General features: G+C 32.7%; 2 protein-coding genes across 3 annotated transcripts; one reads left to right on the top strand and one right to left on the bottom strand.

Annotated features, from left to right (window-relative positions):
* Nucleotides 1-1,907: 1,907 nt before the first annotated feature.
* LOC101205963 (zinc finger protein 4) lies at nt 1,908-4,701 on the top strand. The gene is made up of 2 exons (XM_004140768.3): nt 1,908-2,959; nt 3,522-4,701. Exon 2 carries the CDS (start codon nt 3,615-3,617, stop codon nt 4,422-4,424), a length of 810 nt encoding a protein of 269 aa, XP_004140816.1. The 5' UTR covers nt 1,908-2,959; nt 3,522-3,614; the 3' UTR covers nt 4,425-4,701.
* A 6,571-nt stretch (nt 4,702-11,272) lies between these two features.
* LOC101204455 (ALA-interacting subunit 5) lies at nt 11,273-21,734 on the bottom strand. Of its 2 annotated transcripts, XM_011652918.2 has the most exons (9): nt 21,576-21,734; nt 21,253-21,351; nt 20,426-20,484; nt 20,259-20,333; nt 19,973-20,089; nt 19,808-19,878; nt 17,818-18,118; nt 17,414-17,703; nt 11,273-11,636 (listed from the first exon to the last, which is right to left on the bottom strand). In XM_011652918.2, exons 2-9 carry the CDS (start codon nt 21,347-21,349, stop codon nt 11,576-11,578), a joined length of 1,071 nt encoding a protein of 356 aa, XP_011651220.1. In that variant the 5' UTR covers nt 21,350-21,351; nt 21,576-21,734; the 3' UTR covers nt 11,273-11,575. The 2 variants fall into 2 exon arrangements, with proteins under 2 accessions (XP_011651220.1, XP_031738832.1); XM_031882972.1 differs by lacking the exon at nt 21,576-21,734 and having other exon boundaries at nt 21,253-21,537.
* Nucleotides 21,735-23,470: the final 1,736 nt, after the last annotated feature.

Below are 23,470 nucleotides of genomic sequence, written 5' to 3'. Positions count from 1 at the left end.
AATTCACCCTCAAGAGAATTTGGAGAGGTTATACATTCAAAAAAGCCCAACCTCCTTAGCAGGTGGAAGATCCTGGATAGCCTATACATACATATATATATATATAAACAAGGAGTTGTGTTGGCTATCAAACCATGCTCATTGTTGATAGTTAATTTTTAGTCTTGAATATATGGTGGGTAAATCACACACCAAGTGAAACTTAGTTAAGAAGTGAAGTTAGAATATGAAAGGGATATAAGAAAATGAGTAAAGTATCACACCGAAAGTAAAAAGAAAATAGAGAAATGATATGTGGATATCATGCTTAAAAAATAAAAAAAAAAAAGGGCATATACTATAGTTAAAACTTAAAAAAATAAAACCATGTTAAGAGAGAGATTACTTTATTATGGGGCCTAACCACGAAAGAAGCATATATGCAAGAAAATGGTTATTGGTGATTAAAGAAAAAAACAAAAAGAAAAGAAAAGAAAATAGAAAAAGGAAGGAGAGGGGGGGAATAAAGAGAGAGGAATAAGTAAACATAGTGGGGGGTTTGAATTAAGTAAAAAAAAAAAACAATAAGCATTTAAAATGAGAATGGGTGACTCAAATTATCATTACAAAACCATAAAATTAATATAATAAAAGAAAATGAATACCATATTCATTGATATAGGTAGATCCACTTTCAAAATTGATAGTGCTAATGAAGTAATTAAGTAAAAGAAAAGAAAAAAGGAATAAAAAAGGAGTGAGTGGAGGGGAGGGGAGGGGAGGGGACCAAAGGTAGGAAATTAAATGGAATAGGAAGAAAGGTTTGTATGGATCGCCGGTGTGGCACACTGCATGACGGACCAGAGATGTGTGTTGTTGGAAGATGTGCTCAGCGGCGCAAAGCCAAAGCTGTCGGAAACTGCCATGCCTTACACACACACACTCTCTCTATTCTCTCTTTATTTTATGCTTCTTTTTCTTTTTCTTTTTCTTTACATATCACTTTCTTTTAGCAGGTGTGTGTGGGAGTGAGCTCCCAAGGCCTTGCTTCTCCTTCTTTTCCTTTTACTTAATACACTCTGTTTTCTCATGAGTAGCACACAATTTGAACCATTTGATTATTGTAATCTATCATGTAGATTATTTTAATTTGGATAAAAAATAGTAAATAGTGTAACAAAAAATAGGAAAGATGATGAATGAAAAATAGTAGACCTTGTATCACATATGGATTTTAAACGTTGGTTTAGGTCATGTCTATTTGTAACCACCACTGTTATATTTAGAGTTACAAATTTCACCAACTTCAAGTTGGGGCCTAAAGAACCTCACATAGAAAAAGGGAAGGGGAAGTTGAAAATTTATTTACCAAAATTAGATGAAACAATAATAACAAATTGTAGCTTTCTCCCCAGGATATAGACCGGACATGTAATTTAGCATTCCTATTATAAAAGTAATATTCAGTACACTCGAGAAAGGCAACACTGTTTTATTGAGTTGAGGCCTTTTTTTCTTTCTTTCTTTCTTTCTTTCTTTTTTCATAGATCATTCCCTTTTGTTTGATATAGAAATGGATCAATCAGATATGCTCAAACTCACGTGGAAGATTATGATACGAGAGAATCGAAGTTAGCATTCAGTTGAAAGTGTTTGCCTAACTTCAAAATATTATATAATTATTTATATATATCGAGAACCAATGAAAGTTTCAAATTTTTATTTATTTTTTCTTTTTTGTTTGTATGGGTTCTACAAAAAAAATAATAATAATAAAGGAGGAATCCTCTTTAAACATGTGCTTAGGCCTTTTAGTGCCTACTTAATAGCCTTGCCTTTATAGCTTATTTGGAGTTTTTATTTTTTTTTATTATTTTTTTTTTTTAAAAAAAGAAAAATATATTGGAAGAGAGGCTTCCAATATTACATTCAACTAATTCAAATGTGGGGTTTTGCTTTAGTTTTGTGTATTCATTTTCTGTTTTTGATCCCAAAAATTTGGAGTTACATTGGTCAATTGTGTAGTGACCATTGACATTAGACAGCATTTTTTAGATTTGATATGGTCTGCTTTTTAGCAAAAGAATAAATCCACCTTTGCTTTACATAATATGTTTGGTTTCATTTTAGATTTAAGCTTCTACTTTTCTCAAGTTATTGATACGATTTACACGTGTACTAGCAACCTTCTTGAGACTTGATTAACTATATGTCCCGTTTGATAATGTTGTTTCTTGTTTTCGATTCTTGAGAAACTGTTGGAATCAAAAATATCTAGTCATGTGTTAGACTCATTTGAATAAACTCACCTTTACTTTACATATATGTGGTTTTAGTTTTAGTTTAGGTGAAAACTTCTCATTTTCTCAGCTCTAGATATAATTTATACGTGTTCACAACTAGCTAGTTACAGCCTTTTTAGGATTGGTTAACTATGTCTCATTCGATAACATTGTTGTTTCTTGTTTTTGGTTCCTGGGAAATGAATGGCAAAATCAAGCTATTTGTTAAGACTCGTTTGGTGACGTTTTTGGTTTTTGTTTCCCGACTATAATACTTCGAACTCTAGATTGATAAGTTCACTGTTTTTTGTTTATTGTTATTGAGAAATGGTTGAAGTTATGAGTTGGGACTTGATAATGTTTTTGGTTTCTTGGCTTTATAATATTTCAACTATGTTCGGAGTCGTGAGTTTCTTTGACATAAAAGCAGAAACTGAGAAGTTAGACTATGAGTTCCTAAACAAATCAGCCACTTAGTATTGACTCCAAAGGATCCTTAATTCCTTTATCCATTTCTCATAATTAAACTACATCAATAATTAACCCACCATCTCATCTCTCTCTTCTTCTTCCTCGTCCCCCACTTTCCATCACTTAGTTGCCTTCAATCTTCATCTTCTCTTTTCATGCTTCACAACAATTGTTCACTTCAGTTGCCTACTTGGGTTTCTTCTGATTTTTATCTTGATCTTCAAATGGTATGAATCTCCCTCATGTTTCTCTTATTTTCCATTTTCTTGCTGAGATTATAGATTAAGAACACTTTATTCTCTTCTTCTCCTATCAACTGTTCGTTTGTTTTCTGGTTTTGATCTCTATATTTTTGTTCTGCCTTTATAAGAAGCAACATCATGAACTGATTAGCTACTTTGTTTTTTCATTTGTGATTGATTTGCACCCCTTTCTTCCCATTTTTGGTTTTCCCCCCTCTCTTCCCCTTTTTGGTTCTTAACTTGTAAATTTTGCCATCATGATCTTTATAGTTTACCTCATATTCTTGAGATTGGAATTTTATGAACTCTCTACCTTCACCCTTTTTCAGCAAACTGTTTGTATCCATTTTCTTTAAGTTACGTTGATATCTTATTCCAATTTCTTCAAAAACAAAACCAGTCAAAACTTGTAAACAAGGTGTTGATAAGATGAAAGATGAACTAAATTCATAGAGATCGTTTCATTTTGGTAGTCTTGAGATGTGATAGTTTCTTGAGTAAGGCTGGAAAAATAATGCTGATATGAATCTTGTTGAACATTTGGCAGGAGGCAATTGGGGTTTATATTGGTAGCTAATTTTGAGCTTGTGTAGATATAAAAGTTAAGCTTTTGAGTTTCTACCAACAGCAGCACCCAATAATGAAACCATTTCTTGACCTTGAAAAGGAGCCTTCATGTTTGGCGAATGATTCTGATATTAGTAGCCAAGTTGCTTCTTCCAACTACATTTCTCCACTCCATGAAAATTCTAATGATAATAGCCTCATAACTAACTCCTCTTTTTTTGCTAACCCAAATATTCCTGCTGCTGATCAACCAGGATTCGAGTCAGTTTGCCTCGACTTGACTCTCAATTTTAACATCGAAGATATTGAAACAAGACCTGATTCAACAGGATTTTCATTGTCAACCACAAGTGATCAGAGCAGTAATGAACCTACAGCATGTGCAACAATGGCTGTCCCAAGAGTATTTTCTTGCAACTACTGTCAGCGCAAGTTCTTTAGTTCACAAGCTCTTGGTGGCCACCAGAATGCTCATAAGCGCGAACGAACGTTGGCGAAACGGGCGATGCGTATGGGAATTCTAGCTGAAAGATATGCAAGCTTAGCATCTTTACCATTGAAAGGCTCATCATTTAAGTCCTTGGGGATCAAAGCACACTCCTCATTGCTCCATGGAATCGCTGCACCGATGAAGCCTAATGAAATCAGGAGCAGTGCTAGATTCGAACCGGAACCGGGATATATAGGCATGCCGATTTTCTTGGAAGATGATGAAACAGAAGTTATGTGGCCAGGTAGTTTTCGTCCAATGGTAGAAACTAGAAACACTGATGAACTAACTCGACCAAGTTTCATATTGACTGGTATTTCAAGCATAAGCTCAGCAGATAAGACGTGGGAGGATGTCGAAAACTCGACCCTTGATCTTACTCTCAAACTCTAATCTAAGGGTCAAATCATCACTATTTCTGCTGTCTTTATCTGTACAGTGAGTGAGAAATGGTGGTTTAGTGTTGTAAGTTCCAATCAAACAAAAGTTAAACTTTCCCCATCTTAAGTACTTGTTTATCAATCTTTTGCTGTGGGTTTGCTATAAGTGATTTTCCTTGCTTAAGAGAGGTTCTTGTAGAAGCATTTTCTTGCTATCTACTCCTCCATATGCTGGCTCTTATCTTATAGTAATGCAAGTGCTCTACCATTTTATGCACTCTTTTATTTAATTTGATTTTGCCTTTCTTCTTCTATAGTACATAAATATGTAAGTTTGGTAAGACTTTGAAGCAGTGAAGAATGCTTAAAAAACGAAAAGACTTAAACGAAAAAGTGCTTTTGAACCTTCTAAAAAGTAGTAAAGGGGAAGAAAAGCTTACTTTCAAAAGGTCCTTTATTCAGAGCTTTTACTTTCATAATCATTTTTAAACTCAATCTAAAACCTATGATCATTGAGGTGACTAGTGGGGTTACTCATTGACTTTACTTTGACCTTTTCCTAGATGAATCTCATGCTCTACCAGAAGGGTTATTGGCTCACATCTTTCATAATATTCAATAACTAATTTAAAGTGTTTTCTTACATAGTTTATTTAGTCTTTTATGATGCTATGATAATGCCATGAAATGGGATGTTAGTCAATTAAGCACAACATGAAAATTGTTTCTACTTCCTTATCAAACAGTTTTTGTTTGATATTTCTCATTCTAGTTACCCATTTAGCCTAACTATAATTGTTTCTCTTTGACTCTTTTTCTTTGTTCAGATTCTTCTTTTCCCTTCGACCTCTTAACTTATCGTTTTTTTCTTTTATTCTTCTTCAGACATACAAATTTTCATTAGAGAAAGAAACTAGAAAATTTTGGAAAATAAGGAAGAAAGAAAAAGAGTTAAATTGTAATTATTTCATTGAATGAAGATATTAGCAGAAGGCCAACGCTCTTTTGATTTTAAAGTTGGGCTTATTTTTCATTTGGATCCTTTCAATAATGCCCTCTACACAATTATTCCTCTTGAAATATTTAGAAAAAATAACTAAATTTAATACCAAATGTCACCCATATTCTAAATTAATTATTATTATTTTTATGAAAACTTCCTTTATTCTTAGAACAATTATAATGTATCTTCCTTATTTACTCGAAATTAATTTCAAATTATTTTTTTATTCACCAAATTTATTATACAAATGATAACATTCCTTATTTATTTATGCTATTAATTTATGTGTAACTTTGGTATGAAAATAGTTTATTTTTTAATATAAAATAAAATCTTTTCATATATGAAATAATGTAAACTTATATCATTATTTTCATCACCACATTAACAATTTTCGGCGAAGAATTTTTCATCCTTTCTTTTCTTCCATCAATTATAGCGTCTTCAATATCGTTCTTCACCGTTTTCTATTTGGTCTTTAGTTTATTTCATCCTTTCATTCTCTTCAAACTTCTAGTTAGTTGTCTTCCTCAATTTCACGCAATATTCGTCAGTCCATTACATCGATCTTTTCTTAGAACGTGTTAACTTTTTATTCAATTATATTGTTTACACATATATCATATACAGTAAGACCTCCGAATTTGTCTCTTCAGTAAATTTATTTTGTTTATCATACAGTAATATTAAGTTGTTAGTCATATAAACATTTATATTTTAATGTAAACTACATAGTTTCGACATAATTTGATTTTAAAATATATGTTTATATAGTAAATATTAGTGAATGAACATGTCATTTCAAGACTTGTACAATTGTCTTCTATCCAATTAGGTAGTTATATTGATATATACTTTTATGCATTCTGGTGCATATTTGGTTCATTATTATTAGAGATTTTATAATGAATAAAGTATATAGCAATTTCCTAAACAATTTGTAAATATAGCAACTTTTGTAGTCTTTTTTAAAATATTCCAAAATTGCCCTTATTTTAAAAGAAATCTCCACAATTTTCTCTCATTCTCCACGATTTTCTCCATTTTCCATCTTCACGGTTGTTTTCTCCCTTCTCCATATTCACTGTCTTTTTCCCCATTATCTTCCCTCTCATTTTGATATTTTTTCCCTAAAATTTTACTTCATCCAATTATTTTTACAATTTGGTTTAATTTCATCACTCTAGGTTGATTTTGTTCAATTCAATTGATTTTACTAGTATTTTTATATTAAAAAATATGTTTAATTTCACTTGTACTGGACTTCATCAGTTTGAAGATTCGTAGAAATTGAGCATATTAAGAATTTTTCTATCACTTCTACATTTTCAGGTTAAAAGAAATTGAGTTTTTTTCTTTTCTAAAAATATTGATGAATACAAGTTATCACTGACAGACTATTAGTTGAATTAGTTAATATGAGCATAGTGATGTTAGTCTATCATTAATAGACTTGTATCTTAGTGCATCAATAATATCCTAAGTTATCACTAATAGTAGTCTATCAATGATAGACTCGTATCCTAGTCTATCACTAATAGTTGTCTATCAACGATAGACTCGTATTCTAGTTCATCAATGATATTAGTCTATCGATGATAGACTCATATCTTAGTCCATCACTAATAGTAGTCTATCAATGATAGACTCGTATCTTAGTCCATCAGTGATACTAGTCTATCAATGATAGACTTGTATCTTAGGCCATCACTGATATTAAACCCTAAACCCTAAACCCTATCCTAGATCATCACTAATATCCTAAGTTATCACTAATAGTATTATATCAATGATAGATTCGTATCCTAATGCATCACTGATAGTAGTTTATCAATAATAGACTCGTATCCTAGGTCATCACTAATATTAGTCAATCAATGATAGACTCTATCTTCTATAATGCTATGAGTGTAACACTAGGATGATAAATTGTATATATATATATATATATATATATATATATATATATATATATATATATATATATATATATATTGCAGTGATTCAGAATTATGATTAATCAGTGTTATGAGTGTAATACTACCTCTATTTTGCAAGTGTTGGGCATAAGGACCACGAAAACAAAAAAATGATTAATGAGAAGAACAATCATCAAAATGTAGTAATTGTCGTTCCGTTGGTCACAAAATGATGTGACATTACGTTGTTGATTAGAATTACTATGCTTGAAGATAGAAAACTTGTTAGCAGTAGTTACTTTATTGTAAAGTAGTAATATGAAGTAATGTCATAATGGAGTTTAATTTATAGTTATTGATAGTTTCTATCAGTTATAAACTTTACTATGAAGTTTATCGTTGTTAGCTTCTATCAATGATAGACTTCAACATGTATATTGACAAAACTTTTTTCCAATAAAATGCACCAATTAATATTAATTTGCAATTATTCAACATGTATAATACTAATTTCTTAATGGGAACACAAAAACATATAACTTGCAATGATTATTCAACCCGTGATCGAATATTTTTCTATATTAATATGATAAAATCAACTAAATATGAAGAGGTAACGTCACTGTGAAGTCTTTTTCATCATTATGGTCTATCATTAATAAACTTCAACATCCATTGAAGAATAGTCCATTTTCAATATTCAACATGTGGTCCAACACTTTTCTATATCAATTGAACAAAATCAAATAAAATATAAGTCTATAATTGATCTTTTCTATCATGAAATATCTTCAAAACTAATAATACACAATATCCATTTACACCATGAGAGAGTTGCAAATCAAAACTAGGGACAAATCAATCGGTCTCTTGCAATATATTCTAGTCTTTTGCACTCACCAACATTTTCTTTGATCGGTTAAGTTGTTTCTTCGACCTAACATTTTTAACATCATTTGCTATTTCCATCATTTTCATTTTTTTTTTCTTGAACATCCTAAAATGATAATGTTGAATTAGAGTTTATAAATATATATTAGAATGAAAACAATCTAAACATCTTCTAAGTCTATTAGTGACAGAAACATATCACTAATAGACCCTAAACAATAACACACAAAATATGCTTTCACATTAAACTAAAGTATTTACTAAACATATTCCAGGTATATCAATGATAGAACGTATCATTGATAGATTAAGAAACAACACTTAAACTTAAACATCCACCAACACACCTTACCGCAAACAAACCAAACATCCTCAAGGTCTATCAAGTCTATCAATAATAGAAACATATCACTGATAGACCATAAGCAACAACATATAAAAAAATGCACATTGAACTAAAGCATCTACTAACGTCTCAATGTAAATAAACTAAACATTCCTCAAGTCCATCACTAATACGAACATATCACTGATAGACCATATCCCTAAGCAACAAAACACAAAATGAAAATAGTTTAGCATGTCAAAGAAACAAGTTCCACATCCTCCAAATCTATCAATAACTGACAAGAACATATCACTGATAGACCATAAGCAACATTTCATACAAAATATACACATTAAACTAAAGTATTTACTAAACATATTCTATCAATAATACGCTCTATCATTAATAGATTAAGAAACAACACTTAAACTAAAACATCCACCAATACACCTTACCGCAAAAAAACAAGTTCAATATCCTCAAAATCTATCAATCATTGATAAAAACATATCATTGATAGACTTTAAGCAACATCACACAAAAAATGCAGTTTAACTTAGATCTTCTACTAACTTAACATATCACCAATCTTCTACTAACCAAATCTATCAATCATTCGATTTTAAACAAATAGAAAAAGAAGAAAATATATTACGACCAAACAAAAAACAAAAAAGTCGAAAGAATGTGAACTGAAGCGAAAATCCTGAAGCGAAGCCGAAAACTTGAAGCAAAGAAGGTGGAAGGCGATGAAGTGGAGAATGTGAAGCGAAGCCAAATACGAAGGCACCAGAATCACAAAAAATTTGGAATACGAAAAAAAGAGAAGAAAGTGGAAGATGGAAGGAATACGTAAAGTGTATTTGAGGGTATTTTCCTCTTTTACCTTGGAATTTAATTAAAATTTGTCATATTTAAAATTCTTTTAAAGATTTGCTATATCATTAATTAATTTATAGTAATTTGCTATATTTCCTATCGGCTTTATTATTATATACCACTACATATTTAAAACAATTATGTGTTGTGATCTATATATACACCTATGTATTTAAAATAATGTGTAAGCAATAATGCGTATAGTTCAATTATTTCTTGCCAAGTATGATCAAAATTGCTGAATATTACGATAGCCATCTCAACTAATTATTTCAATTTTCATGTTATTATTTTTTTTAAAATTATGTAATATAGTATACAATATATAATGAACTTATTTTTTAAATTTATAGACTCTAGACCATTTATTCCTTTTTAAGATCAAAGGTGCACCCTACGAACGTACAACATAAAAAAATATCATATAGTTTACAGTATATATATCATATATTAATATATTATTAAGCATTAAACATCACACACATAATATATAATTAAGCGGTAGACACATTCTATTTCATATATGTTATCGTATATATTAAATATCATTAAGTATTAAACATTAAGCATTACATACAAAATATATATTTAAGCAGCTGGCATATAATACATCATATATTATACAATATATATAAAATATCATTAACAATACCTTTTTTCTAATTGTATTGATATAATTTTGTACTTCACATGATGTAAAAATTTGTTACAAAATTAAAATACAATGTAAAATATGCACACATACATTGTTATAATAAATTAAAATACAGTGTAAAATATGCACACATACATTGTTATCTAATATTATGTTAAATATACAAGGGTATATAATGGTCTATTTAAATAAAAAATAGTTTCAATCGCGTGAAATATATGGAAAACAATGCAAATTTGATGAAATGTAATAAGTATATATAAAAAATGATTAAATTACATGAAATATATGAAAAACAATTCAAAATGAAAGAAAGAATAAAGGAAGATAGATATTGGAAAGTGAGAGAGAGAGATTGGGAGGAAATTTTTTTTAACAAAAATCACCTAAAGAAAACAAATTAAGAGATAATTTTGATTATAATCTTATCATAGTATAATTAATTACATACCATATTTACATATGATATATAATAAATATAAATCTCAATCAGGAAACACTTTTCTTATTTTATTTTTCTATTTTTTTAATATATTATTAATAATAAAAATAGTTTATTAATAATAAAAATAGTAAATTGGTCCATTGAGATATATATTTGTAATATAGTATACGTTAAAACTCTTAATAATAATTTCTCTAAACTTTAATTTGTATCACTTAGTTCCTGAACTTTCATAAGTAAAATGATTTAGACTTCATTTGGGATGGTTGCAGCTTCTGAAATAATTATTCTCTAACTTTGCTACTTAAGAAATTATCTAAAATATTGTTTTATAAATTTTAGAACCATGGTAAATAGCACCAAGAAAAATTGAAAATATTTATAATATTTTCAATTAGATCCTATCCACGACAGACATGGATCAAATTGAAGGAAGAATAATTATTATAGAAACGAATCAAAATTAAATACAAGTAAAGTATATAACAGTATGAAAGAATACTATTCTAATATATTTATTCATGGTTTTTAACCGAGAATCATCAATAGAACAAGTGGATGCACATAACAAACCTAACTACTTGAATAATTTATGTTTTATTGAATGGAAAATAGGATGGTTCAACATCATTTAAAAGGAGTTACAAATATATATATATATATATAAGTTAAAAGAGCCTAATTGGATTGACCATCTATGTGTCCACCCATCCAAACAGGTTTTAAGATTATAGCTCTAGATTTTATCTCCATTACATAGATATATAGATAGATTTAAACTCCCAGCCTTTTTTAACAAAATAAGGGATTATCAACTTTAGTTCACATTGAAGCTTACACAGAATCATTTCATCCGGAAAATTTGTAAACAAGAAAATGGTCCAAAAATATACATATATAAACCAAAGTCCAAGCTACCAGAAAAATAAAGTAGGCTTTTACCAGTAGCGTACAAAACATTTCTATGACTTGAAAGCATTGATTTGGCTTTTACCGCAGCAAAGCTTTGCCATTTAGAAGAGAATTTGGTGCAGAAGAAGATGGTTAGTTTGCCTGCCCTGCTGCATTTCTGTTCCAGGACAAATAGGATGGATCGCCAAGAGGCCTGCAAAACAATCCAGCAAAAAGATAGTACATTAATTAAGTTATTGAATGTTGGAGAACTTCAAATTTAACTGACGAAATATTATCGAGCACTTCAAGTTAAATTCACAGGCTAAAATGTACATGCATTGCTATCTAAATGGTCTTCACATTTCCTTTATATGAATATAACTTGTATTGTCACAAAGAATACAAAACGTCTATGGTGGGATATGAATTCTTAGCCTAAAACAATTGATAATAAATGAGGTAGTAATTATAATGGGTCTTCTCCAAAAGGGCAGATCAGCAAAGAACAGAAAAAATAACGAAATTTTATCAAGGAAAGAAATTCTTATCAACTTCTTTCCAAAGATCCTAGTATTTCTCTCCAACCATATTTGAGAAAGACTATCAATGGGAGCTGTCTGTAAAGGCTTTCCTAAACTATACAGAGCCATTTGATTAGGAACTCGATATAATTCCGAGGTACACACTAAGAGAGGTCAAAGAGTTTCAAAGATATCGACCACCTGCTAAATCTATGATACCATATGCACCAACTTGATCACGTTGATCATGGAAACCACAGCAAAATCAAGAATTTTACTTGGAAACTTTACCTGCCCGTACAGAATTGGACAATTCGTATGTTAGAGAATAATAGTTGGAGTTGTCAAAACTCCATACTTTAAAATCTCTCTTTTAAGGATAACAAACCTTTCATTGAGAACACGACGGTCACAAATAAACCAAACTACAGAAAAAAGGAGTCTCTCTAAGAAAGACCCTCCAACCTTTAAAATGGCACCTATTGGATGTCACACACAAAAAAAGGGATAAGAATGAGAGAGCTTTGTAATTGAAGCCAGCTAGTAAAAGACCACACATCATTCAGGTCACTTTCCAATCCCCTAAAGATCCCCAATAAAGCACATGCGTTGACAAGCCACAAGAAAGTAAAAGACGGATGGAGAATGAACTACTCAATCAAAACGATCAAGTCTCTTTGACAAGCAAGTTGAAAGCTAAACGTCTTAAAACATTAAGACCACATAGAACCAAGGTCACGAACTCCAAAGGAGATGATCCAAGTTTTCTTACTTTTTGACAAATGATACAAAAAACAAACCAATCAACCAAGGCCACTTTCTCGAGAGCAAAAAACAGTCTCTAATGAGAGAAGGGTCCGATAAACAACGAAAAAGGAGCCACATGAGAAGCCCCCAAAGACCTGAGGCTTCTCATTCCTAAAATCAACATCCCCAATCAAAGACAAGATAGGCATAATATCAGTCATTTCTTATCAGTCAAAGCCCAATAGAACCTGAATGAAAATAAACAGAGTTATCAGACCAATCTAAGATGTCATCCACAAAATGGTGTTTTAAGGAGGAAAGGTAGTAAAGACGAGAAAACAAGTGCAAATGAGTACATCCCTTACCCAGTGGCACTTCAAAAAATATGTTTCCTTCCTCTCCCAAGAACATGATTGACAATAGAAGAAAGAGAAGGGACCTCAAAATAAACATCCTTCCACTGGTCCTTCTAAATATGTTTCCTTCCTCTCCCAAGAAAGAGAAGGGACCTCAAAGTAAACATCCTTCACAGTATTAATATAATTAGATTATTCTTAGGAGATATTATTCTGGAGATATTATTCTGGAGATATTATTTGATATTATTTCCTTAAGTGTATTTCTCTATGGTTATATATAGGCTTGTATCTCTATTAAATAATGAAATATAGATTGATTCCATAAAATCAACACACAGGTTTATGTGTGTTTGTCTTTAAACTCACCCAACAGCCACTCAAAGAGGTGAGGCTCATGCTATTGCTTACAATGATCCTCTGTCATCACTAGCTACAAACAAGGAGGAAATGTTGAAGCAATTTCAAAAAAGAGGGCTTTATTACTAGTCCTTAAATTCCCTAGCTCAAGCCCTCTCAAGTTCACAAATTTTTCGATCTCCAGGCTCACAAGGGACTCCATTACCTTCATCTAACTCTTTGCCCTTCAGAGAGAAATGCCGTTTTCTGTGGCTTGTTGGGGTGTGTGCTATGCTTTGAGATACTTGGGAGTGGAATGATTGGGTGTTTAGAGGTCGGAAACAGAGTCCTTGTGAGATTTGGTCCTTAGCTAGATTTCATGTGTCCCTTTAGGCTTCGATTTTGAAGACCTTTTATAACTATTTCCTTGGTAACATTTTACTTAGTTGAAATCTCTTCTTTTAGTTGAGGTGTTATGGTGGGCTTGTTTTTTTTGCATGTCCTTGGATTCTTTTTTTTTATCTCAAGGAAAGTTGTTGCTTTTATCAAAAAGATACTTTTACAACCCGAACAGGGAGCTCTAAAGAGGAAGAATACTACAGTGGAATACCACTCAGCACAGACCAACCTAATAAAGGTGAGTCTGCTTTTGGAGAAGAAGCTTCTCTTCTACAGAGTCAATATCTCTCTAACCTTATCCACACTACCAAATTCCAAATAGAAAGCGCTCTAGGTTCATTCAAAAGGAAGACCTAAATAAGAGGGAAAGGAGCCAATGCTACACCCCGCAAAACCAGCCCAACTTTCCAAGGTCACAATTTACACCCATAATCTATCTAACTATTATATTATAAATTTCAACACTATCCTGCTAATTGGCTTGGATGTAGTTCACACAGTCTTAAGAACTAAAAAAAAAAGTTGAATCGCATCACATCATCAATGATTCGAACCGTCTTCATGAAAGTAACCTGAATCACACTATGACTATCTTCTCAAGGTCATTAAGATGAGCTTGAAAAGATTCTTGATTTAAAAGTGAAAAGATCTCTTAGCTCATTATAAGCACTTCCAAAATTTTAGCGGTATCTGGTTAGAAAATAAAAAATGATTTTCAAATCTAAAGAAAGTTCCACAAGAGAACATTAGTAATTCTTCTAAAAGTGAGAAAAGTGATTTCACTTAGGAAATACCATTTTCAAGAGTCACTCCAAATGCACTCAGTCCAGCAATTGAAGAACCAGCCAAAATTATTATGCCAAACTAGAAATAACACCATGCAACATTGAGGATGATCTCAAGAAAGAACTTCAACTTTCTTTGAAGAGGAGAAGAAACATTCATCGTGATCCCCACTAACTAAATGACTTACTGCTTCAAGAACTTCCCCTTCTACAGAAACCAGCCTGATGGTGCTCGGAATTTAGTCAATCTAGTTGCTCCACTTCCATCGTTTCCATTTCTTATGAAGAACTTCCAATTTGGCTCTTTGACTAGAACAAAGAGTAAATCAACAAACCATTCCAACTGATGCTTGGATACACTGAGGATTTTTTGAAAATCTACATCTTCAATGTGAAACGGCCCCTCATTAAACAATATGCAGTAGTAGGAATCAACAATCTTGCAGCTCTTCACTTCCATTTCTGAGACTGTTGGAAACGCCATAAAATTGGCCAAAGAATATCATGGCTGGAACAAAGGGGAAGGGAGGGGAGAGAGGAGAGAGGAGAGAGGGAGAGAGAGGAGAGAGAACTTGCCTTGCCTTCCTAAAAGTAGACTATGCATAACTTCGTGATCAACTAGATTATTAGAGCCACTCAAGTAACATAGTTGGTTTTGGACTTCATTGACATGAAATATGGAAGAAATCACAAAGATATTGAAATTTTCACCCCAAAATAAGAGGATACCCTTTACAAAAAGAGGGTAAGACAAATGCACAGAGTTCATTTCCTACCAATTACAAAAAAGAAGAAAAAGTTTTATCCCGTAATAGTTTAAAGAAAGGTACTGTTCCAATTCTATCGGCAAGTATCCTTGATATTACCAGCAACCAACTACCATATTTAGTTTCAGAATAAACACTTACCTAGAATACGAGCTTGAGAAGAATTCATCTGGCAGCTTATCGGAATCCTTCCTCATCACCATCACCATCACCATAAGCCTATCCTCATTGGAACTATAATATTACTCTTTAGATTATTATTCAACACTTAACAGGATTTCTAAAATGCTTTCTCTTTTGTTCATGGACTTCTGTATCCACATGAACCCTTATGCTCTGGGTACCCAAAATAATTCCCAGCCAAGAGATGCAACCAACAAACATGAAGTAGGATTTTTGGGTGGGTGATAAGCCCTTGAGTGCTTTGTTTCCACAGTTTTGCAATCTATTGAAAAAGAGATTGCATCTCGTGGCGCCTTGGTTTTTCCTTCCTCAAAGCCTCATTCTTCGATCTCCTTGGGCTTCCATTGTCTTATGTGACTGAAGTGATGGGTTTTCTTTCACTTCTTTAATCCCAGGAGAAGGATTATTAGGATTTGAACCCTCAATCCTTCTTAGGGTATCTTTTGCCACACTTCTTTTTCATATTTTGTCTACCCTTCTTTTGGACTGTTATTTTTGGTCTATCGTTTCTCCTCATCCTATCAGGATAAAATTCCAAAGAAAGTTAAGACTTCGTGCATGGCAAGTTTTACACGGGAGAGTCAATATCATGTATAAAAACATTCTTCCCACGTTTTGGTCTAGGAACTACAATGGTGCATTCTCAGTAGGCAGCACGAGGAGGTCCTTGATTATATAATATGAGATTGCCAGGTTATTCAATACCTTTGGAGTTATTGGATGAGATTGTTTGGTGTTTGTGGGCTCGTAATAGAGATGGTAGATCTATGATGGAGGAGGAACTTATGAATTCTCCTTTTAGAGAAGGGCAAAGAGTTGTGGCATGCTAGTTTCTTTTCAACTTTGTAAGATATTTGACTTTATAGAAATAATAGAAACTTTAGAGAGATGGAAAATTCAATGAAAAGGGTCGGGATGTGGCTAGGTGTAATAGCTATTCCTAGGTATCAGCACGATGCCTTTTTGTAGTTATGAGCTTGGTCTTGCTCTTTTAGATTGGAGTTCTTTTCTGTAATTAGAGTTCAAACTCCTCTTTTGTTATGATTTTTGTGTGTGTGTGTGCCCTAGTATATTCTTTTTTCATTAATGTGAATGAAAGTACAATTTCTTAACACCTCCCCCAAAAGAAAACAAATAGCATAAAGCAAATACACGCCTTCCATCACACAAATACAATGACAACAATTTCCATGAAAGACTCTCATTAGGTTGAAACTAACTCCGTTCCATCAAAATAAAAAACATACAACTTCAAAATTCTAAATTTATGGGGAAAAAATACCTCATCTTTGTTCCAAGGCAGATAGGAGAAACAACTTTGAGAGCATACAGAAGAAGTTAAGCAAGAGAGATCACATGAGAAATGGAGAGGCTGAAGGATGAAGAGAGTGGGACAGATGCTCGACCAAAAAAACAATTACACAATTTTATTTGGAAACTCACATATAATTTAGAGGATATCATATTACAGAGTTTTATCCAAAGTAAAGACATGCCAGGTCTGAGAACTGAGAAGAAGTTAGTGGTCACTAACTACACATTTGAAGAACTGGTCAGGAGCTATTACTCATTCAGTTTGACATGAAATTGTAGATGGTTAAGATAGACTGATACAAATTATTGAGCACAGCAAAAGGTGCAAAGACATGAAAACTTCCAGCACAGCTAGTAATACAAATGAAAAAGAAACAAAATATTTACATCTAGCAAGTTGTCGGTTAACATTAGGAAAATGGAAGCACTGATTCATGAAGCAAATTCAAAACTAAAAAACAGAGGAGAAGTAGCATTCATAATGTTTGGTAAATTTCAGTCAAGTGATTATCTTCCCTAAATTTATAAACATAGTAGCTATCAGTACATTTAAAACTTAGAAGATGATTAACCTCACCTTGGCTTGATGACGTAAAGGAGTATGAAGGTTATTGCTAAAAACAAGCAGAGTCCCCCAACACTGAGATAAGCTATGCCTAGGAAATCATTCTTCCCACCAATCCAACTAGTGGTTGAAAGGACCAGTTTCTTTTTACCACCGAAGCTATAGGTATTATAGTTGTTTTCAATCACCACTGTTATTATATCATTAGCTTCGAAGTCTGCTTCTATCTTCCCATACAGTTTCCTGAAGGTGGGCAGTGCAGCTGTTCGCATCCAAACAATAAGATCCTCTTGCTGGCTCAACTATTACATACAAAAAGGAAAGCATAGTCATACATTACAAAAATAGAAGGCAAACAATAACATAATCAGACAGCATCGACATGAGATGATAAAATGTAAATTAAGCATACTTACAGGGATACTCGCATTTAGTTTTGCACCACCGATCAGACCCCCACTCTGGAAGTTTTTAGGATAGACATCAGATCCAAATTTTCTTTCTTGGTCACTTTTCCAGGCTATGTCCTTCTTGCTAACTTGTAGTGCCTTGTTCTTCATGGAAAAACCATATGTATCATTAAACAAACTCCATGCAATAAGGCCACAAGGGACAATTGGGGCCCCTTTCCCAATGGTTGCTTCTGGTGCACATGTTTTTGTATGTGCCTCATCTGCCTTGCTTCGTAATTGTTTATCACTTCTGCTTTTTACATAACTGATAATGTTTCATATGTCAAAAGAAACAGAAAAATATGTTAAAATGTATAAGGAAGAATCGCAGAAGTTGTTAAAGACTTGAAGTAATAAGTTAACATGTGACACAATTTCCATACTTCAAATCCCAGTAACATGAATAAAAAGACAATAATAAAAAGAACTCTCCAAAAATATTTAAGGAGATGCACAATATCTTTTAGTGCCACAATTTTATTGCTTACTTTCATGGTAAAAAATGAACTAATAAAAATAAAGAAAAATTTCATTTTTAGACTCTGATGTTTAGGTAAAACATATGTTTGGTCCTTGAGGTTTCAAGACCTTACACTTCCATCTCTATGGTTAAGAAATCCTCCATTTTACTACTCAACCTAGGATGAAAATGGCATGGCATATTTTATAATAAAAACAGCTGGCGTTGCAGCTTTAGAATAAAATAACAACAAACTCTTTTTCTCTTCCCCCCGCCTCCTTCTCCTTCCCCTTCCCCTTCCCCATCCCTAACATCACCACTCCCACCACGCTGGCCACCCATCAACTTTGCCCACAGCCCTCTCTTATTCTCCTCTTCCTCTTCTTTCTCTCATTGAATCGTAGGACCTCTACTGGCATTTTGAGGCCCCTCTATCAGAGGCTGTCGACCAATTTAGTCTCATCAATGAAGAAGAATTTATCAAAAGCAGCCTCCAATTCTATTCCAGAGCTCTGTTGCAACCTTTTCCAATTGAATCTATTAACTTCTCTATTTTCCAATCTTATAGAATCTCGTATGTTGTCAAGATAAGATGATAGTTTTGAAATATTCTAGACGTACCTAAAGGGAGCCTAAACTTGAACCTCATATTTTTAGCAAACTGGAACCCAAACATTTTGCAAATGACCAATGGCCAAATCGTTTCACATCTCCATTCAAATGTGGATCAATCTCATCAACACCATCAATGACCAAACCGGGATGTGAATTGTTGTCCAAGTTGGAAAGAGCAATGTCTTTCTTTTTTTAAAAGGTCTTTTAAGTACAACTTGTGGGTGGAGGGATTCGGTCCAGGGAAACATACAAATGTCAATTAAGTTAAGCTCATGCTAGCAAGATCAATTTTTTCTAAAAGCTCCATACGCAGAAAAGTACAACAATGAGCAAACCAAGGGAAGGCAAGAGAGCAATAAATAGAAATCAAACTACACCACAAGAGTTGTAATTTTGAGCAACAAATGTCTAACAAAGAAAAGTGTGAAATTATCTTCAATTCCATTTTCTCCTTAAGTAAACTATGACATAAACTTAAGGCATAGCTGAAACCAATTAACATCTTGGCTAATTTCCTCCAATTTCCTCCTTAAACGACAATTTTTCTATTTTTACTTTTACAAATTAAATCAGACTCTTTTTAACTTTAATAAGTTATAAGTTCTATGAGCTTACTTGAATAGGATTCTGTTTCACAGATTGTACAGCCTTCCTTGATATCTAAATAATAAGCTATGCACAGATTCCAGATTTCTTCTTCTCCAAATAAATAACACTCCATATTTCAATCATACATGAAAGGCCAGTTTCAAATAATTGAATAAAAGTCACAAATCATGAAATCAACAGCACGTTGCTATATTTGCTCATGAACAGTTTATTTTTCTCATATTCAAGACTCCACCAAGTTTTTTTTTCTTTGTTTTTATTTCCACTTACCGTCGGTGATTTTGATAGAAGTTATCAAGCTGATAATAGACATAAACCGGACCTTTCATTGGTTTAGGAACCTGAAAAGCATCAAGTTGGCGGAACTCTTTAAGAGAGATAAATACAGAACCAAAATCCAATCAGCTTTTGAACGACGATAGAAAGTGTACTTACAGTCAACTTCCTGCTGCAGGTTTTATTAGTTTTGCTGTCTTTAATAAACGTAAGAGGATTACCGCGAAACTGAGACGGAAGGCAATCATGGTCGTATTGATCCACAATTTCAACTACCTGCATATCATGTTGTAAGGTCAGGCGGGTTGTCCCATGAGGTTAGTCAAGGTGCGTGTAAGCTGGCCCGGACACCCACATATATAAAAAAAAGTAGTTCAAAAATAAACAAACAAATAAAGAACTGCATTGTGTCACATTTGCAAGGATGGGGTAGATAAGAAAATACTTGTTCTGATGCAAATAAGGAAGCAATCCCTATGGGAATAAAGATAATGCCAACAGCAACGAAGGATGTTATAACCTGAAATCAAATAATGACACCAAATAAAAAGAGTGGATAATGCTACAGAAAGGACCAGAGCAAAAATTAAATTCTATCTTTTTGAGAGATACCCATCCTGGTGTTAAAATTGGTTTGCAAGCAGGAAGCTCTTGCTGTGTAAATCTAGAATCTGCAATCAAATTAAAAATAAAGTATCAGCAACAACAAAGTGCCTATCACGTTGCCAAAAGAATTGACCTTACTTTGATGAGACATAATAGAATTACAGAACACCCCCTCAAACAGAAATACAGAACGCCATGTCATAAGAATGAAGCATCCGAATGGCTAGCATTTAAAATTATTATAATGTAAAGATGCACAAATATGAATTCAAATGGACCCAGAACCACAAACAAAAAGATTCTTACATGGGTGTTCTTCACATGAATTAAACAAACAATGCCAAAAGAAGCACGAACAAATACGAGAACACAGGTTAAGAAGTGAACTTCCAGAAGATTAAACCAAAGAGAGGAAGGGATTGTATACGGAAACCAACCAACCAATAACAATCAATATGGTAAAAAAAACTTAAAGAAAAATACAGAACTCCATAAGATGAGAATGAAGCATAAAAATGCAAGAATGAACGCATTTAAAAAGAATATAATGCAAAGATGCAGAAATATTTTAGACCCAGAAGCACAAACCAAAATTTGCTCCACGGGAATGCTTCTCATAAACTTCACAAAAGAAAAAAAAAAATACAGAAACAACGAAGAAGTATAAGAACATAGGTCCAGAGGCACGCTTTCAGGAGATTTATCCATAGAGATGAAGAGATCGTATACAAAAAAAATCCAAAATGCGAAACAGAATGATCCTTAAGAACAGTTATAACAATTGACACGAACAGAACAAGCAAAAACAGGGAAAAGGAGAGTAAATATATGACATTTGGGTTTCTTCGATTTCTTGGGAGGAGTGGACGAATCAGAATTTCCTTGCTGCATTTTACCCGCCGAGCTCGTTGCCCCGTGAGTATTATTCATTTCTACGCATCAAAACGAAGAGAAGAAGGTTATTAGTCGGCAATATCATTTTTCTGCAAGTTTTATCCTCTTTTGTTTCGAAATCGAACAGCGGGGTTACAACAGATTTTGATCTTTCATTAATGGGTTGATCGATTGTGAGAAAAGAAACACAAAATTAAGGGAAATTTTGATTTGAGTTTGAAGATAAAAGACAAAATAGAAGTTAGAAAACGGAATCTCAGACCTGATCGATGAATCTCATCCGATCGGTGGCCCTTGCTTCACGAGAGCCCACTTTCTCGTTTCGGTATGGCTAACAAAACATTTCGCCCATTATCGAGATTTAATGGAAGTAGTTTCGCGCGGTTTACATATATTTTTTCCTTTTTGTATTTTATTTCAAATCATTTTTTTATTATATCTCTCGCTTTCCTTTTTTTTCTTTTTTTTCTTTCACTTCTCAATTCTAATCGATAAAAACTTGTATGTTGTTTTGCTCAAATCATCCAATTTGTTTTAAGAGATAAATAAAATAGGAATTTATGAAACTTTGGAAGCATATTACATTGTTGTTCGATCATGTTGTTTTTACATTTATGGCATGGATTATATAGCACATCATTTCTTAGTGTAACAACTTTGATTGGATAGCTTTTATGGAATAAGCATCATAGACTTTTCATTCAAACATCTCTTCGTTACTAGATCTTTCTTATCTACTGGTCTATATCATATTCATACACACAAAAATACATCACTTCAATAAAGATACGTCGTAGGTTTTGGTAAATAAAGTGATTGTTCATTTAGGCACATATATACCCACCTCTAGCTCATAGTATTTCATGTATGCGGTTTGGATTAGACACAAATATGAAACAATATACCACTAGCTTTATCATGTAACCACTTTGTCTAAATTGTGTGTTGTAACAAAAGGACAAAAAGACATTATAAAAATATGTAATGACATGGTAGAACAATGCTTGTTAGTATAGTTATCTTGGATGAATTGCTATTTATATGTAAGAAGCATTCATATGTAGCTTTGTTTTTATGTCAAAGAGTTTGAGTTCTGAAACAAAGTCGCTTATCTAGGATGCTTTTGTGGTGAAAAGGGATGGTTTGATCTACAAGTAGAGGCTTGAGAATAGGTGTTCTAACCTCCAAAAAGGCTGAAGCTGAGGTACAAAAGCAAAATTTTCAAGCAAATCAATTTGTTAGTTCTATTTTCTGATATTTATTTCTCTCTTATGGAAGTTGCCCATGCAGTCTATGATTTTCTGGTTCTTCTGTTCTTTAAAAATTAGAGGAGTGCTACCATTTGCTTACTGTGGCAGTCAATCTTCCTATATCAACTTTGAAATGTTTGGTTGCTTGAAAGAAATCTAGAAGAAGCGTCATAATTAGTAAACCGTCGTGAAATTTTACATTTTATGGTTCAATAGATAAAATTTCTAAATACTTCTTGGATTATCGTTTTCTTTGAATATGGTAATATGGTATTTGTTCTCTTGTTATTATCTCGTTTTCTGGTATAACTTATGAACTCACAACTATTAGTTTGCATTTCTAATTTAGGTCGATCTTTTAGGGATGAGGTTGATGCTCTTATAAGACTTCTTGAAAAGATGTATATTGCTCTTGATCATTATTCACCAATATTGAAACATTACCCTTGAGTAAGTTGCTTTGCTTTTCTTTAATTTTTAGTTGTTTATCCTCCATAATCAGAGGTTGCAACAAGATCCATGTGTTGGCAGTAGTGGTGCTCCCCAAGACAATAATAGCATGCTATGGAATGTTGTTATACTTGGGTAAGTTGGGAAAATAAATCACTAACTTCATCTTTCTTCTTATTGGAATTTTTATATGGCAATTGGTTTTGTGGCTACTGATGTTGTGGTCTTCCTCCTTTGTGTCTCATAACTTTAATTTTCTTTGCTTCAAAGGGGTGTTTGCTTATCAAGTATGGGGTGGGCACTATCTTCTTACAAAGGTGTGGCATGTAAGGTTTTGAACGAAGAAAATGCTCAATGTATTTGTTTCATGTTTATGAACTGGTCTTTTGTTTGAAACACTTAGTTAGAAAGTAGGAGCAAGACTATGATTATTTGTAATTTGCTTATTGAGAAGAAG

The sequence above is a fragment of the Cucumis sativus genome, chromosome 3, assembly GCF_000004075.3.
Source record: "Cucumis sativus cultivar 9930 chromosome 3, Cucumber_9930_V3, whole genome shotgun sequence".
Classification (NCBI taxonomy): domain Eukaryota; kingdom Viridiplantae; phylum Streptophyta; class Magnoliopsida; order Cucurbitales; family Cucurbitaceae; genus Cucumis; species Cucumis sativus.
Note: the sequence above shows the minus strand (reverse complement) of the source record. Positions and strands in the feature narration are given on the sequence as shown.

Bases quoted from the DNA above. Each gene is read 5' to 3' on its own strand.
- LOC101205963 (XM_004140768.3), top strand. From the start codon at position 3,615: ATGAAACCATTTCTTGACCTTGAAAAGGAGCCTTCATGTTTGGCGAAT.
- LOC101204455 (XM_011652918.2), bottom strand. From the start codon at position 21,349: ATGAATAATACTCACGGGGCAACGAGCTCGGCGGGTAAAATGCAGCAA. The intron at 20,090-20,258 runs GTATTTTCTTAT...CATGATATGCAG, and splicing joins CCTTATTTGCATCAGAACAA to GTAGTTGAAATTGTGGATCA. The intron at 19,879-19,972 runs GTAAGTACACTT...GATGCTTTTCAG, and splicing joins CCTGCAGCAGGAAGTTGACT to GTTCCTAAACCAATGAAAGG.